General features: G+C 40.9%; 2 protein-coding genes across 5 annotated transcripts in view; one reads left to right on the forward strand and one right to left on the reverse strand.

Moving 5' to 3' along the window:
* The window catches only part of ift80 (intraflagellar transport 80 homolog (Chlamydomonas)), an 86,406-nt gene extending 79,856 nt beyond the window's left edge, over nucleotides 1-6,550 (forward strand). For 3 of the 4 annotated variants that reach the window (XM_053688648.1, XM_053688650.1, XM_053688649.1), the window contains exons 17-20: nucleotides 4,891-4,980; nucleotides 5,125-5,297; nucleotides 5,399-5,522; nucleotides 6,104-6,550. In XM_053688648.1, coding sequence (XP_053544623.1) covers nucleotides 4,891-4,980; nucleotides 5,125-5,297; nucleotides 5,399-5,522; nucleotides 6,104-6,214 — 498 coding nt within the window. In that variant the 3' untranslated portion in view covers nucleotides 6,215-6,550. Of the gene's footprint in view, nucleotides 1-322; nucleotides 1,697-4,890; nucleotides 4,981-5,124; nucleotides 5,298-5,398; nucleotides 5,523-6,103 lie in introns of those variants that run through there. The other variant, XM_053688651.1, reaches the window with a different exon arrangement.
* Nucleotides 6,551-10,451: 3,901 nt separating this feature from the next.
* LOC128635602 (uncharacterized membrane protein C3orf80) lies at nucleotides 10,452-13,730 on the reverse strand. The gene has a single exon (XM_053688652.1). It carries the CDS (start codon nucleotides 13,105-13,107, stop codon nucleotides 12,571-12,573), a length of 537 nt encoding a protein of 178 aa, XP_053544627.1. The 5' UTR covers nucleotides 13,108-13,730; the 3' UTR covers nucleotides 10,452-12,570.
* Between the last annotated feature and the right edge of the window lie 2,748 nt (nucleotides 13,731-16,478).

The raw sequence follows: 16,478 nt of genomic DNA on the forward strand, positions 1-16,478 counted from the left end.
AATGATTAACAACACCGGGCTCTAATATTACCTTTAAATTAACTGCTAAACCTAGAGCTTCACATATTTTTGCCCCTCACAGATATAAGATTTAATATATATCATTTTCCTTACTAAATAAATGACCAAGTATAATATTTTTGTCTTATTTGTTTAAGTGGGTTCTCTTTGTCTACTTTTAGGACTTGTGTGAAAATCTGCTGAAATTTTGGTCATATTTATGCAGATAAATAGACAATTCTAAAGTGTTCACAAACTTTCAAGCACCACTGTACTTAGCTACTTACTTACATGTGTGCTTATCTTCCGACTTACCTACCAGCTGGGAGTACGAAGACTACCACGTGCCTGTTCTGTTTTGAACTGCTATCTACCCTCTTCCACATTCATGACCTTCCTGGCTACGGAACGTGACCATTAAAAACTCTAAAGGACGCACATCCCTTCAGAGCACCAATCCTGATCACTTATCAACATCAAGCCATTAGTAGATGAGACGAACTGGCGTCTCTCCTTTGTGGACGCAGCTGTTTCTTTCAGGGACTTTAAGAGAGTCGACATGCTGAAAGCTTGTCCTTGACCTTGAATGACCTTGAATTTAAAGGATTTTCAAGCAGCAGCTGTTTTACCATATGCGTCAGGTGTAAAGGTGAGGAACGGATGTCTGTCTCCATGTCTGTCTCCATGTCTGTAACTCACGTCTAACATGAAGTCAGTACTGATTACTAAACACTAGATCAATAGTTCTATAAAAACACTGAGAGAGAGAGCGTGCAGAGAAACATGCCTCATGACCTGTCTCTCTTCCCTGTCTTCCTGCTTCCTATCTCTCTTTTACTCTTTTTATTATTTCCCTATAATTCATGCAGTTTTTTTTCTTCTATCCAGGTTTCTCACTTCTAACAAATCTTTTTTTTCCCCTCTAGCTGATCTATAAATGTAAAAAGTAAGGCTGTGCTAAATGTCAAATGACAAGGTTTGTTGCCTTAAGTCAAATTTTAATTGTTTCCTTGAGATTGATTTTGTAGCCTGTATACGGTCCTCTGGATTTGCACAAAATGCTCCACTAAGTCCTGCTCGTTTTAAAGAAGAATGCTGTATTTATTACTTTTGTTGTTGGCTGGTGTTTGTGCAGTTTTAATTGGGTGTCTGAATGAGCCTTGGGCAGATGGAGCGTCCGCACTGGATTGCCTGACGCTACAGTGGGTTTGTGAGGTAGTGCCAGCGTGGTTTGAATTTGTTTCTAATTAGTTCATGTGTCATCATTTACCGTACACAACCGACCTCACCCAGCAATTAATGCATACAGCAGGCAGCTGTGCGCTCACTCCTCACCCTCCCGGCATTATGACGCTTTAACTACAGACCCTGAGAGAGTCCCGGTATGGCGTTACCCAACTGTTAGTTCTCACACTATCTGTTCTGTTAGAACACACTCTATCCATGCTCTTGCTATAGTTTTCACATGAAGTGTGACTACCTGAACCCTCGGCAGCTAAGAAACAGCACCCAGTCGATCTACTCTACTCTTTATAATATTTCCATTTTATCAGTAGTGTGTAACAGTTAATCGATTGCATCGTTTTTTTCTGTCCTCTGCAAATCTTTTATATAAAATAATAAAGAAAAAAAAAAGTTGAATATGTCTAATTTCTTCTTATGAGATTATGATAAAACAAATATACTTTTTTCATTATTAAACCCATTTCTGGACCTTTTTGTAAATTCAAAGCATTAAATGGTTTTCTATTGATATAGTTTTGCTTCTTTCTAAACATAATTGATTGAAATAAATAATATTTATATTATTTAGACAATTACAAGCTAGAATTTGCTATAGAAATGTCTAGAAATAGGCTTAATAATCTTATATTCTTATATTCAAAACACGTGCACTTGACTTTTGCTTTTGTCATTGCAAAGCAAGTGTTACAATAATGTCAGTACTTCTACCACACTGAGCAATTACTTTACTGTCATTTATTTACTACTTACATACTTACTTTGTTTGCTTGCTTACGTAAATATTTCTTATGTACTTGTTTGTTCGTTTGCTTACTTACAATTATCTGCAAAATGCTGATAATTAAAACAGCAATAATAATAATAATAAGAGGGATCATAAAAATTGCATTTAGTTTTTTATTGAGTTCTGCCCTGAATACGCTATTTCACATAACAGATGTTTACATATCGTCTACAAGACACAATAATAACTGAATTTACACACATGAACAAGTTTACTCACGCTTGATTCTTAATACTGCGTGTCGTTACCTGGATGATCAGCGACATGATGTTATGTTTTGTGAGAGTTGTTCACGAGTCCCTTGTTTGTCCCGAGCAGTTAAACTGCCCAGTGTTCTTCAGAAAAGTCCTCCAGGTCCTGCACATTCTTTACTTTTCCAGCATCTTCTGAATATCTGACCCCTTTCCGACAGCGGCTATATGATGATGAGATCTGTCTTTTCACACTGAGGACAACTGAGGGACTCGTACACAAGAGCCAGAGGGGTGAAAACTTTTGAACAGGAAGATTGGTGTAAATTGTTATTATTTTGTTTAAAGATCTTTTTTTTTTTTTTATTTAGTACCGCCCTTCAGAAGCGACATAAAATATTTACATGTTTCCCAGAAGACAAAATAATAATAAAACAATTTACCCCAATGATCCTGTTCATAAGTTTACATCCCCCTGACTCTTAATGCATCGTGTTGCCTTCTTGAAAATAATTTCTTTACTAAATAAAAAACTACATGCAATTTATATGATCCCGCTTACTATTATTATTATTATTATTAACATTTTGCAGATTCTGCTAGGTGTATGTATACTTGTCACCTCAACTGTACTTGTTTACTTGCTTACTTATTTGCTTGCCGACTTCCTTATTTATTTACTTACTTGCTTACTTAATTAATTTGTTTACTCGCTTACCGAATTGAATTAAAATGTACTTGCTTACTTATTCCCTTGCTTAATTTTTACTAACTTGCTTACTTACTTGTTTGCTTGTTTACTTGCTTATATATTCGCTTGCTTGCTCACTTTCCAACCTGCGTGCATGCTTACTTGCCTATTTATATCCCACAGTTGTTTTAAAAAAAACTGTTGTTCTTGTGGGTGTTTTTTGCCCGGTATAATAGCTTTTTTTTGAAAATGTAATAATACTGACTTTTTTAATGGATGTGTTCTATAACTTCTCAGACAAACAAAATACCGTGATGCATCTTGTCTATGGGCAAAGTGATGTGTTCAGCATGTAGCTCATGAGTGTCTGGCTGAGCAGGTGGAGTTTGGGGGTGGTCAGTGGGGATGTGATGAAGAACCCAGCGATGTGGCGCTTCCGTATTTCTGGTAAACGCTGCCGTGGCGTGGCTCTTCCCGGAGAGGGAGTGAATAGGGAGGAGGAGGAGGAGGAGGAGGACTCTGGGTAAAAGTTAGTCCAGTGACAGAACAGTGGTCTGAGTTTTACTGGGCCGCCAGCACGACACGCACCTCAAGGCAGTGACTTAATGCTGACTAATAGCTCCAGTGCTGGAGATTCTCAATCACTGAATATAAATGCATTAAGCAGCTGCTCCATGCCTCGGATATGGTGGAGGTGTAGTGCAGGAATGTTTTGTTCGGTGAATGTGGTGTTTTTTTTAAAAACTGAGACAGTAGATGATTACACCATACCTTTTGTTTGTAGTTTGTAAATCGCTGTGTTCGAATACTCTCTTTATGTCAGGGCCCTGCTTTCTCCTTTCTGCACTGTCTATTCTCTCTCTCTCTCTCTCTCTCTCTCTCTCTCTTCACAGTTAATTAATCGATCTGGCCTGCAGCACCACAGTAACGAGCCTCATACAGAGAGAGAGAAACTGGGACTATTAACATCCCCGTCCCAGCAGAGACGCCAGTCTAATGACCTTCCTGTCCTTATTATCCCTCTGTCAGGTCATGATATCATCTGAGCATCAGACCCCCATTACATTTCCCCCCCAAACTAAACCGTACAAATTTGCCTCTTCTCTCACACGAAACACAACCATAACATACACAGCTGGATGATGCTGCACATCAGCTTTACCATTCTTCTATGTTTCATCCACTACAGTGGTTTGGTTTTTGGGATTTGTCCCATCTCTGTCATTTTACTTCATCGTTCCTGTTGCATTGAAGTGTAATGTAAACATAAACATAACATTTAATTACAGTTTTAAACAATATTTGCATTGGAACTGTTATTTCAGAGACATTCCCTGGCCTGCTAGTCCGTCCCAGAGAATATTCCCAATATTGTGGTGTCGTACTTATTTTAAATACGAAGACCTGAGCTAATAACTGCAAACTGCACACGAGCAAACTTTTACCAGTCGCCTCGAATTTTGTGGTGCTGGAGTATGGCGGACGTTTTAACAGCCGGTATCTGATCACACGCCGAATTATTTAGGCTTATTCGTTCACTTTATTCACGTGAGGAAATCACACTAGCAAAGATTTTGAGGTCTAGGCAGACTGACTGTTTTTACCACGACCCATGTTCAACTGTGCTTACACAACATGATCTTTGCAGGAAGCCTTGTAAATAAAAACATCAAAGTATGTTACATTCAAGAAAATAAATGGCCAAAGCCTGATTTTTGGCTGTTTTCCAGAATTCAGCTACCGCAACATCCAACTGGTTTTCCAATACAGGCGCAAGTACAACTTTTTATTAGTCTTCGTTACGCCATGCACAGATGGACATCTCCATCTGTGAGTTGCATGCATGTTAACTAAAGAGGGAAAAGTTAGGAAGATATCAAGAAGAAGCATCAGAATAAAAACCGTGAATCTAACCATCATGTGAATCTTGCTTTTCTGCTTGTCGAGGGATTGAAAGTTTTGTTGTGTGTGTGTTGCAGGATCAGGCCCTGTGGGCGTGTCTGGCTGGCATGGCCATGGCGAACAGAGAGCTTAACACGGCTGAGACAGCATACGCGGCCATCAGAGAGGTGAGCGTGATGTATAACGTAATGCTCAGAAAGGTGAGCGTTTATAATGTAATGCTCTCCTCCCATCTGCATTCCTTTTAAATTGAAAAGGGCCCTCTGTTCGTGTGTGTGTGTGCGTGTGTGTATTGTGTCCAATCTCTTTAGGTGGATAAAGTGCAGTATATAAAATTTATAAAGGATTTGCCCTCTAAGGAATCCACCCTGGCTCATATACTACTCTTTAGTGGACAAGTACAAGAAGCTGAAGCTACATTACTACAAGCAGGCCTCATATACCAGGCCATACAGATCCACATTGACCTCTTCAACTGGGACAGGTTAGATGCTGTGTGTAAATGTTTGTCTGTGTGTGTGTGTGTGTGTGTGTGTGTGTGTGTGTGTGTGAGCACTTTTTTGCCTAACACAGCTGTTTCCTCAGAGCTCTGGAACTGGCAGTGAAGCACAAAACCCATGTGGACACCGTCCTTGCTCACAGACAGAAGTTCCTGCAAGACTTTGGCAAAGAAGAAACCAACAAGCGTTTCCTGCAGTACTCTGAAGGGGTGATCCGATTTCACGTGTCTCGTTTTTCTCTCTCCTTAAACTCTTCTTAGACTTTAATTAGCAGAAAACGCTCGAACTGGCCGTCAGCTAGGAACACGGAAACGTGTTCAAAATACCGATTTCGAGAAGGTTCTGAAGTACTAGACGGATACTCCTAGTTAATTCGAGTTATCAAGCGGAGTAAAAAGAAAAACATCAGATATCAGAATTTTGACATAACGTACTCCTCCTGACAGGAAGTCAAACAGAGCGGTGAAACATGACACGCGGATAATCTGGCTCGGCCTCCGGTTGGGAGGATTTTTCATCAGATGGAAATCCAGCCAATGCTTTATTTCCTGTTGCAGTATATCACTTTTAAACAGAACAGAATTCAAATGAATAATGTAGGTATAAGACTACATGAGGTAGTTTGTGTAATCCTCCACACTGCTGCTGCTGATTTAATCAGGTAATCAGTAGCCCAGAACGAATACACAAATTATCCTTCCCAACCCTGCTATTATTGCCCAGCGTGTGCTCATGTGTGTGTGTGTGTGTGTGTGTGTGTGTGTGTGTGTGTGTGTGTGTGTGTGTGTAGGTGGAAGTGGATTGGGAGAAGATCCAGTCCAAGATTGAGATGGAGCTAGCCAAAGAGAGAGAGCGAGCAGCCAGCTCTTCTGTCGGGAGCAGCATGGCCTCTCGCCGCTGAAAAACAGACATTACCCAGCAACCATTGTTCTCACTGCTGACCTGAGGTCAGACTCCTGTAGACGGAGTACATTGGATAAGTAACTTTTGGGTCTATCAGTAATGCGCCAGTTATCTGTTTCCTCTTGTTGTTCGTTGGTCAGCCTCGTGTGTTCTTTTGATCATATTTATGCTTCTATCATGTAAAAAAAAAAAAAAGAAAAAAAAAGGGGTGTATTCACTGATTACAAGCACTGATCTTTTTATAAGTCAATTTTGTACGCAGTCATATTGTAGATGAAACAAAAGGCCTTATTTAATGATGTGTAAAAGCTGTTTAATAAATACACGTATCAAATCAAGTGTCTCTTGTCTTCTGTTTGCATGATGAAGAAGAGCGGATAGAAGAGTATATTTTACACACTAGTGACACACATAGGTGTAACAACGTCTACAGTGCAGCATTGAATATAATTGCCGCAATTAGCCTCATCTTGAATGGGAAAAAAAAAAATCGTACATTTATTAGCTAGCTACAATAAGTGTTACAAATGTGTACGATTAATATCCTCCTCTAACAGTTTGTAATGTAGCACATAGTGTTTGCACACAAAAAATCCGACAGTCATTCTGTAGCTGTAGCGTTCTATCCTCACGTCGCTCATAAAAGATTTTCTGTAGTGCAGCAGGCTTTACTTTTTCTGTTTGGCTGGTCACTCTGGCCAGAGTGGAAAACTAATAGCCAGGCTCCTGAGCGGTGCAGAAGGATGCCGGAGATCCTGACGATACCGCAGCCATCCACTACAGGCCGGGAGTCCGAGAGAGCAAAACTGACCGTGCGCTCGGGGCTGGACGGGTGTCGTACTCTCTCTTCCCTTCAATCAGAGTGACACTAGCCAGTCGTTGAGATCACGTATGCGGAAGAGGGCTGATAGCTCTTTCCACCGAGTACGTTACACTGCTTTGTGAATCTTCATTTCTGGGTGGCTTTACATGTCTACCAGGAAGTGTGTTAGCTTTCACTCTCCCTGATTGGTAGTTGGTAGTAGTATGATAAGAGAGAGCAGGCTGGTGGGAGGGAATTGGCCAAGACTATATTAGAGAGAAAATGTACGGAAAATGCACACGCTACTGATTTTTCCACCCCTGAATATAATGCTATAATATAACGATTTTTTTGGGGACGGATATTTTCCAGGTCTTTCAGGGGGATCCAGGACTGCTTTGAACTACATCAACTCTCAAACTCAGACACTTTGTCTAGGTTTTTGTTCTCTTTTCCGGGCCACAAGCTTTCAGGATCTTAAAGGTTGCAATCTGATTGAGGCTCTGCACTTCCAGGTGCCAGTATCTACCAGTGTCAACCTTTTAAGTCTGTGATAAAAGAAGCTTTTCATCTAGTCAGTAGTCTTAAAAAAAACAAAAAAAAAAACCATTCACGACATTAGAGGTTATTTGAGAGTTTTGCTTGAAGCTAAATGAGATATCCTTGTGAGATTTTTGTGTTTGGACGTTTTCAATGTCAGTCAAATGGCCTTTTTCTGGAAAGTACCAACTGGTCCGGACTACGTGACAAACCAGATAAACACTAAACAAACGCTAAACATGAGTACAATAAGGTACATTTTACAAATGCAGATTTTAGCAGCTGCGTTTTACAGTCCGTAGAATAGCCGTTAGTTTTGTTTGCTCGGTTTTTTTTTCTTTCTTTCCTTTATCTCTCATGAATTTTCAATTAATTTATCTCTCTTGACTGTCATGGTCCATAAAACAGCACTTTGATTTACATCCTTGGCTCCTTCCATCGGTTTCTCTCATCTCCCTTTTTAATCTCCACCCATGTTCCGGTCAGTTGTTTCTTTTCTTTTTTCCTGTCCATAACCGTTTGCTTCGTGCATTCTATATGAAGAGGTCTCTGCATTGACATGTACTTAACCGATCCGTGACGTATCGTAAAACTAATGGCTTCCATCGGGTTCGTCATTTTAAGTGAGTTACAGCCAAGCATTTGCGGTCTGTCTTGTACTCCAGACTCGCTGTCATCAAGCTCTATTGCTTCCTTGCCAATCGTTAGGTATTAATCTCTGATTGTCTTTCAAGGGACAGTGGAGTGCTTAGATTTTAAGACGTGATGGATTCCAGGCATGTTAAATAGAGACATCTGAGAAACAGCAAACATATTTTTTCCCCTGAATAATTATTTTCCTGTCACTTTTATTACGTATCAATTTAGCAGTTAAACAAAAAAAAAAAACAAAAAAAAGAAGTCGGTGAAAACGACACAGATTATATAGAGAAGATAACTCCGAGACATGCTTTGAAAGAAAATGACTACGTTCTGCTTACATCATTAATCTGGACTCGTGCAGAAAATGGGGTCGCATAAACGGAAACATTCTCCAAAGTGAGCTTAAGGTCATAAGGATGTTTATTCCTGTCGATTAGTTTTGTTTTGTTTACGTTTCCTATTCGTAGCTATCGTGTTTGTAGCTATTCCGAGAGTTCTGTGTAATTCTGTGCACTCGTCCTATCTGTGGCTTTTTGAGGAGCATTGTAGCAGCACTGACATTAGCTAGAACTTTACCGTCGGCCATCTTTGGTCGCAAATCACGTCACGTTGGTGAGTACATCACGTTATGACCGCCGATCTTAACTACACAACCAAAGAATTCTTTTACTGTTATGAGATTTCTGTCCATGACAGCAAACTCCCGATGATAATTATATATCATTATAGAAACTGTCTTCATCACCGCATCTGGATTTAAAAAAAAATAAAATAAATTATCTACTTATTTCTAGTAACATTAAAAACTCCTTCCTTCTGTAGATGAATGCTTTTACAGTAAATCCCCTAAATCCAAATCCAGATGTTGAGATTTTTTTTCTTTTCTCATCTGGTCTGAATCATGTGTAAATTGTCCAGTGTTGATCTACGTAATTTAGATGTATATCAATAAAAAAAAAAAAATAAAAAAAACAGACTTACTGTGAATACAGAGAGATCAGCTCCTGAAAGTATAAACACCATGAAAACAGCACTGCTTATGCCAAAGTTAAATATTTAGCACGTGATCATTCTAATACTGTCATGCCCTCCCTGGGGTAGTTCCATCTTGAACCACTAGGGGGCACCCATGTTACCCGTGTAGAACTTCTTCCTCTGTTGTCTCCCTCCATTTTCTGTGTAACTGTACTCATGTGTTTCTTATTTCCCTGATTGGTTAGTGCTAAAGTTCCTTGTGTTTCTTCCTTAGTTGTTGGAGCAGTAACTCATGTCAGGTTATGTTTGAGTTTTTGGCGTTCTTATTTTTGTGTTATTTGCACTATATTTTTGGTTATTTAGCATTTTTCTTAGTGTTTACTTCCTAGTTTATTCAATTCTGATAATCCTGGTTCCTATTGTGTCTACTCCTTGTGTTTGTCCCTTTAGTCTGTTTCTTTGAGCCTGTTCACTGTGTTGTCTTCAATAAAGAAGTTCTGCACGTGCATCCGCCTCCACGGACTCTCCGAGGTCCAGCCAATTTTCTAACAGTGCATGTTTTCATTATGCGGTTTATATGTCTTAGCAGCAACATTTAAAATTTTGCCATTAACTTGCTTAGACGGAGGAAGCCTGTACACTAATCAAAGACAAACTGTGCATGATGGGGGGGGGGGGGCAAAGAAATAATGATTAAAGGTATGGTGTACACTTTGTAAAAATATATGTAATATCTAATACCTAAAATAATGGTCTCGGATACTGAGTATGAAATACAATATGTGAGAAATTAAAGGGGGAAAAAACAGTATAACATGTCTTAGTAAGGTGTTAACCGCTCTTTGGCGTTGATTCTACAGGTCTCTGGAACTGTACTTGAGCGACAAACCCTTTCTTGCAAAAAAACCACACAAAACAGTTGGTGTTTTGATGATGGTGATGCAGATTGTCCTCACCTTAAATTCTCATCAAATAATTCCATGAGCCCTGGTGCTCTGTAGATGTGGGCGGAGTCATCCTGGATAGAAACGTTTCATCATTGGATGAGCCGTCAAAAGAACTTTGTATTGATTTGACCATAGAACCAAACCAAACCATGGTAGCAAAAGTAAATGCCAACCGCATGCCAATGGAGCAATGGTTTTTCCTTTCTGTAGTTTACATTAGTGCCAGGTGGAATTGAAAATCAGAACTAATGCGTGAATATTTATAATAATCATCATCATCATCATCATAATGCTTCCAATAGTCAGGAAGGAATGTTTTAGGTGCAGGAAATGTGGAAGTCTTTATTAGACTTAAAATGATGCAATGTACACCAGTAGATATTTGTTTACATGGCATGGCATAGCTGTTATTCCTGACGTTCTGAAAAATCAGGGCAAGACACTTTTGTATATATTTGGAACATTTCAAAGTCATTTAATGATGCTTATGTACATTTAATCAGATTATTGCCTCGTTCTTAATTATAGAATCGAATTTGAAAATGTGCAGGGAAATTATGCATCCTTATGAAAAACATCCGTATTTGAACAATTCCTTGAGCTCTGTATTCTGTAACGTGGAATCTTGGAAGTAACTACAGTTGTTATGTGGACCAAGCTAGTGTTCGAACCGGATCAGCGGGTGAATTAGGGTTAAATAGGCTGATCGTTAAAGGGGAAGCTTCACACAACATGCTCAGATGGGATAAATGTTAGTTGAGCCTGTTATTATACACTTAAAATCATGCCAATTGATTCATGCACTGTCCGCTCCTTTAGCATTTCTGGATTGATCAGCTTTAGGAGCCTTGGACCAGCTCGTTGTGGAAGCCACTGCTCCTCTGTGCTCAATCGAAGACTTGTAAGAGGGCAGTATTAACAAGAAGTCCACTTCTGGGAACTCTTAAATGTCAGAAAATAGCGTCTTAATGCATGAGTGATGGAATGGCTATTGAAACGCCAGACCATGACTCAACGAGGAACGCCTCGCTGTCAGTAAAACCCTGTCCTAAGTGCACACGTCCCACAGGGGCACTGGCACTTTCCGTAAGGTCAAAGACTCTCAACTCGGTTTTGGTGGTCAATTCAAGTGCGGAAATCCATAACAAGGTGTGTGTGCAAGAATAGCTCTAATTTATAATTTATCATTTTTAACTAAAACACTTTTCAAAGCACTTTTACAGGGGACTGGATTCGAGTCTCCAAAAACAGCTCAAACACCAAAGTCCTGCTCTTCTAATGCCTCCCATTATGCCCATTGATCTGGGCGCAATTTTTCCTCTATTTGACCTATTAGAGCCGTATTGAATAACTGCACTACTGGCACAAATTGTCTGTTTACAGAGGAAGTTTGATATGGATTGCAACATTTAATTGCCAAAACCATTTTTATGCATCAGATCTAGTAACCTAACGACCTCGTGTGTATCTGAGTAATGTGTTTATGTTAAAGCCTTGTGCATTACTGGCCTGTCATAGTAGATACAAGCACACTTTGAAAAACGCTACATGATACAGGACACAGGGAATTGGATTAATGAACTGCATGAAACCACTGGCCTTGATCAGTAACATCACACGCTATTTTTCCACTAAAACTTGCTGTTATCGCACTTGGGATCGAAGCGCTTTTAACGGTGTTTAGAATATCCAGGTATTGAAAAGAAAGCGAATAGTCTACTATAGCTTATTAAACACTGATGCTGGAAATTGTAATATTATAGAAGTCCTGGCCTGCTTTCCTCATCACTTGCTGCACATCTGCACTAACCAAAGAGCATGGTTTCCTATGCCAATTTAAGGTCAGCTGAACTGAATTATGTATGCCTCAGTTTTTCCTTCCCAGATGTGTACCTTACATTTAGGCACCTGCACAGCTGTTCTGAAACGGGCTACTGGTTTACCCCGAGAAAGTATTTTTTCCATATGCATGCTGATTATTTTGCCTCTGGTCTCAGTTATTGTGTAAAAACAAAAGGACGAAATCTAAACTAAATAGGTGCATGTATTAGGCATGTTTCACAGTCTCCGGCCAAAGAGATAAAACTGCAAGAATATTTCTGTGTTACATCTCATGTCATTGATTGATTAATGTTTGTGGTAAATATTCGTTACATTATTTATTTCAGTTGCATTAACTGAAAAATATCATTCCACAAATCTCACTAGTCCTATTCTCCCACCTTAACCCCCCCCAAACCCCCCCCACCCCACCCCCCCAGTCCAGAGTGTGTACAGTGGTTAGTGATAGTCTCTCTTATAAATAGCATATAAAAAGAAACACAACACTAGAAAAGTTCTGGGTCACGAGCGACTCACCTACATTTTAAAACACACCGCCACCACTTTATAATTGCACTTGAATTCAGATAAATGACTTGTGTATTGTTTGAGAAAGGAAAATGCCCGTCAAACAGAGTTTCTGAAAATCCGGCTTGCTTCCGGTCTCTCGCGCCCCGCTGCCGCCGGCCTGACGCTTCCCCCGGCCGCGCGCACACTCTCCTCGTACGTAGGCAGGTCTTTCACCTCGTCGTAGGCCGGCGGCTGCAGCACGGGCGATGTGAAGCCGTCCACTCCGTCCATTCCTCCGCCGTCCTCGAAGCGCTCCAGCAACGTGTCCTGCGACGCGGTGGCGCGCGCCCCTAACAGCGACTCGGGCTCCGGTGGCGCGCGGCCGCGACGGCGGTGACGCGGGCACACGAGCCGCTGCACGAAGTAGCCCACGGCGAAAAGGGCGAGCAGGATAAGCAGCCCGGACAGCTTCCGAGCCAGCCAGCTCGCCTGCTCGGCGAAAGTGCGCAGCGGTAAATCGCAGCAGCCCGCCGACGTGGCGCTGCCGTTGGCTCGCGCGCCGCACTGAATCTCCCCGCAGCCGCGCGACGCGTCGCACACGCACACCGTGCACAGAGTCACGAACGTCCCGACGTCCAGCGCGAACTGGCGCATGCTTCAGTCTTCGATGAGAGCTTGAAGACAAATCAGCGCGTGCATGAATGCATTAACGTTAATATTACATATAAACGGACCCTTAAGCTTATTGTCGCAAGCGCGCGGCGTCTTTACCGGGATTTTATTTTATTTTTTATTTTTATTTTTTTTTCCCGCGCTGAGATGCAGGTCCTCGTCCCCGCTGTCTCTACGAAGTGCAGCCGTTCGTCTCACATCATAAACCAGCTACAGAGAATCGATCGCTGACGTCGCCGGCTGTCCCGTTCAATGCCTCCTAATCCTCATCCTCCTCATCATCCTCATCCTCAGATTAGCGTTTTGGTTCGGTTCACGCGCGGAGCACGCTGCACGCGCATGCAGTCCCGTCTACACAGAGCCGAGCACTACGTCAGAACCACCGCGGTGATGAAAACAAAATGCACTGCGTCGCGTCCCATGAGTTCTTCTCAAAATTCATTCTAACAAGTAGCTATGCTTCGCGCGCTGAATTATGGGGCAGCGAAATGAAAGGCTATCAGGTGAAGACGCATAGCTAGGGGTTTTGAGACACTTCTTAAAATGTCTGATGCTCTTGAAAGGGCAGTGAGTAGGCTACACGTGAATTCGGGACAGAGCGTCAGGCTATAGACAGACTCACCCTAATTAGCCTACTATTCAGACCTTCAGACCTACGCAGCTTATTAGTACTGCAATTAGCCGAGCTCATCACCCCTGAGAGCCGCGCGCGCATTACAACCTATAAAATAAGCTCATCACTTAACAGACCACCAAATATTCTCCTTCCATGAGTCATTTTTATATAGACCAACTGTACTGTAGCCTAGAATAAATTAATTATAGGTCACCTTCTAACCTTTAATTTGCTTAATAATTGAATAAGTTTTTCCCTCCCACTGACTATTTTTAACTATTATACAGGCTAATCTAGGCTATTTATGTTCTAAGATCATGCTGAAATAAAAAAAAAAAAAAAAGAAGAAATTTGACCTAGTATCTAATGAAACGTTTCATTTCAATGCATGTGAGATTTTGCATTTGAAAAATGTTGCTACTCCACACCCGACCATGCAGCCTTATTTATTCCCCAAACTCGTGCTACAAAGTTCGAAGCACACAATTATATAGCATGTCTTTCTATGCTGCAGCATTACAATTTCCCTTCACTGGAACTAAGAGTCCCAAACCTGTTCCAGCATGATAATGCCCCTGTGCCCAGCGCGAGCTCCATGAAGACATGGTTGAAGTGGAAGAACTTGAGTGTCTTGCACAGAGCACTGACCTCAACCCCATTGATCACATATTTTTGGGATGAACTTGACAGCACATATGGGTATAAAGGTCAAGTGTTCACAAACTTTTGCCTATATAGTGTGCATTCATTCATCCAGCAGATTGTTAAGATCTTCTGATGGGTTTCTTCTGTATGTCCCTCGATCCTGTTTAAAAACGAAAGGGGATGGAGCTTTTTCAGTCGCCGCCCCTTTGTTTATGGAATCAGTTGCCACTGGACATTCACCTTGCACCCTCAATTATCATTTTTAAAAAGAGGCCTATTGTCTGTCTCTATTTGATTTTATTCTATTTTTTATTTTACTTTTTCTTACTCTGTTCAGCACTTTGATCAGCCTTGCTGTGTTTAAATGTGCCATCCATCCATCTTCTATACCACTTAATCCTATTCAGGTCTTGTGCCTGATGCTCCCTGGGATAGGCTCCAGGTTTCCCCATGACCCTGAAAAGGATAAAGCGGTATAGAAGATGGATGGATGGATGGATGATAATAATAATAATAATAAGAAGAAGACAATGCACAAAAACTCAATACAATAAAACACAATACAATAATATGCATAAAACACCTCAATCGGTTTTGTGTCCTTGACCACATCAAGAGATTGTGTATTTTGCTGTGCCTCATGGGCTGCTTTCCCCCTTGTTTCTTTTCAAAGAGGCAGTCGATATTTGCTTCCCCTAAACAGAGCTGACATCCAATACGATTCGATTACCAGAGCATTACGCTGAGAAATACAGTGGAACTGATGCAGGATCTAATTCATGGGGCATCACATTTCCCAATTACTGCCATGTGATACGTGCAGCATCATCAATAGAAATACAACAACACAACAAGTCCATATTTGGCTATTTTACAATCTTTATGACTGAAGATAATCTCAAACAAGGTGACTCGAGCGATAGACGATTGACTGTAATACAGAACAGAAATCCTTTCTTTTAGCGCCATATTGCATCTCGCAAACGAGAGAAAAAAAACAGGGGGGTCAAAAATAAGAAATTTTTCCAAAAAAACATACCATGTCCTTTAATTTCTCCGTGTATTGATTAGGCTGATCTGTTTGCTGTTTGTTTTTCTTCATTTCCAGTAAACGGCAAAATCTTTGCATCAGTGTTAATGGTAGAAACCACAGCTGATGCTTGTGGCTTGTGACAGGAACTGAAGCGTAGCTAAATGTATCTACACCACAGAAAGTAAGTACTTGGATAAGCCTTTAAATGTGAGGATGAAGGCGAATACTCACTCAAAGGTTCTCGTCACACAGTGAAGAAATCTATTAATGCTGCACTCATGTGCCTTTAAGTGCAATACAGTTTGATCGTTCGCTAGCCTGGTTTGGTAGCTTTTTAAACATTTTACTGAATCACCTGTAAAAGTGGACCTAATTTAATAAATGATTGAATATATAAATCATCTCCATTTATATGATCCAATTCGCCCATCAGCATGTTTTCGGGAGGTTGGAGGAAACTGGAGAACCTGGAGGAAACCCACATGGACACAGGGAGAACATGTAAAACTCCACACGAACAGTAACCTGATCTCAGGATTGAACCTGAGCCTGGAGTTGAAAGGGGATAATGCTATCCACTGCACTATTGTGATGCCATGAATTCGTTTATGGGAATATTTTAAAGGAAAACTCCACAAATCTCAACCATTAGGAATGACAGTCAGGTCTCACTGTTCGCTCCTAAAACTAAAAGAGGAAGAGCTTCTTTTCTCACTCACCATTTTCCAGCGACATTCGATGTCATATTAATGAGAATTCCAATGTAGAAGTAGTGGAGACATTGGTCCAAATGTTGGATTCAAACTCCCAGAATGCACTGCAGCTATATGACCGTTGCACTGAGTTAGTCCATAGACTCAGCTTGGCTAGTTAGCGATCTACGAGATGATGAGCAAGACGGCATTGAAGGTGATGTTAGCATGAGGAGATGAAAGAACTGGACAGACTAAAGGACTAAAGCGCCGCTGCATCATTCTCTTTAGGTGGAGATAAATGGTGTGTTCAAGTCATGTCGGAAAGATCGTGTTTACAAGGTTGGGGCGGCTGTGGCTCAGGTGG

This window comes from Ictalurus punctatus, chromosome 20, assembly GCF_001660625.3.
Source record: "Ictalurus punctatus breed USDA103 chromosome 20, Coco_2.0, whole genome shotgun sequence".
Taxonomy (NCBI): domain Eukaryota; kingdom Metazoa; phylum Chordata; class Actinopteri; order Siluriformes; family Ictaluridae; genus Ictalurus; species Ictalurus punctatus.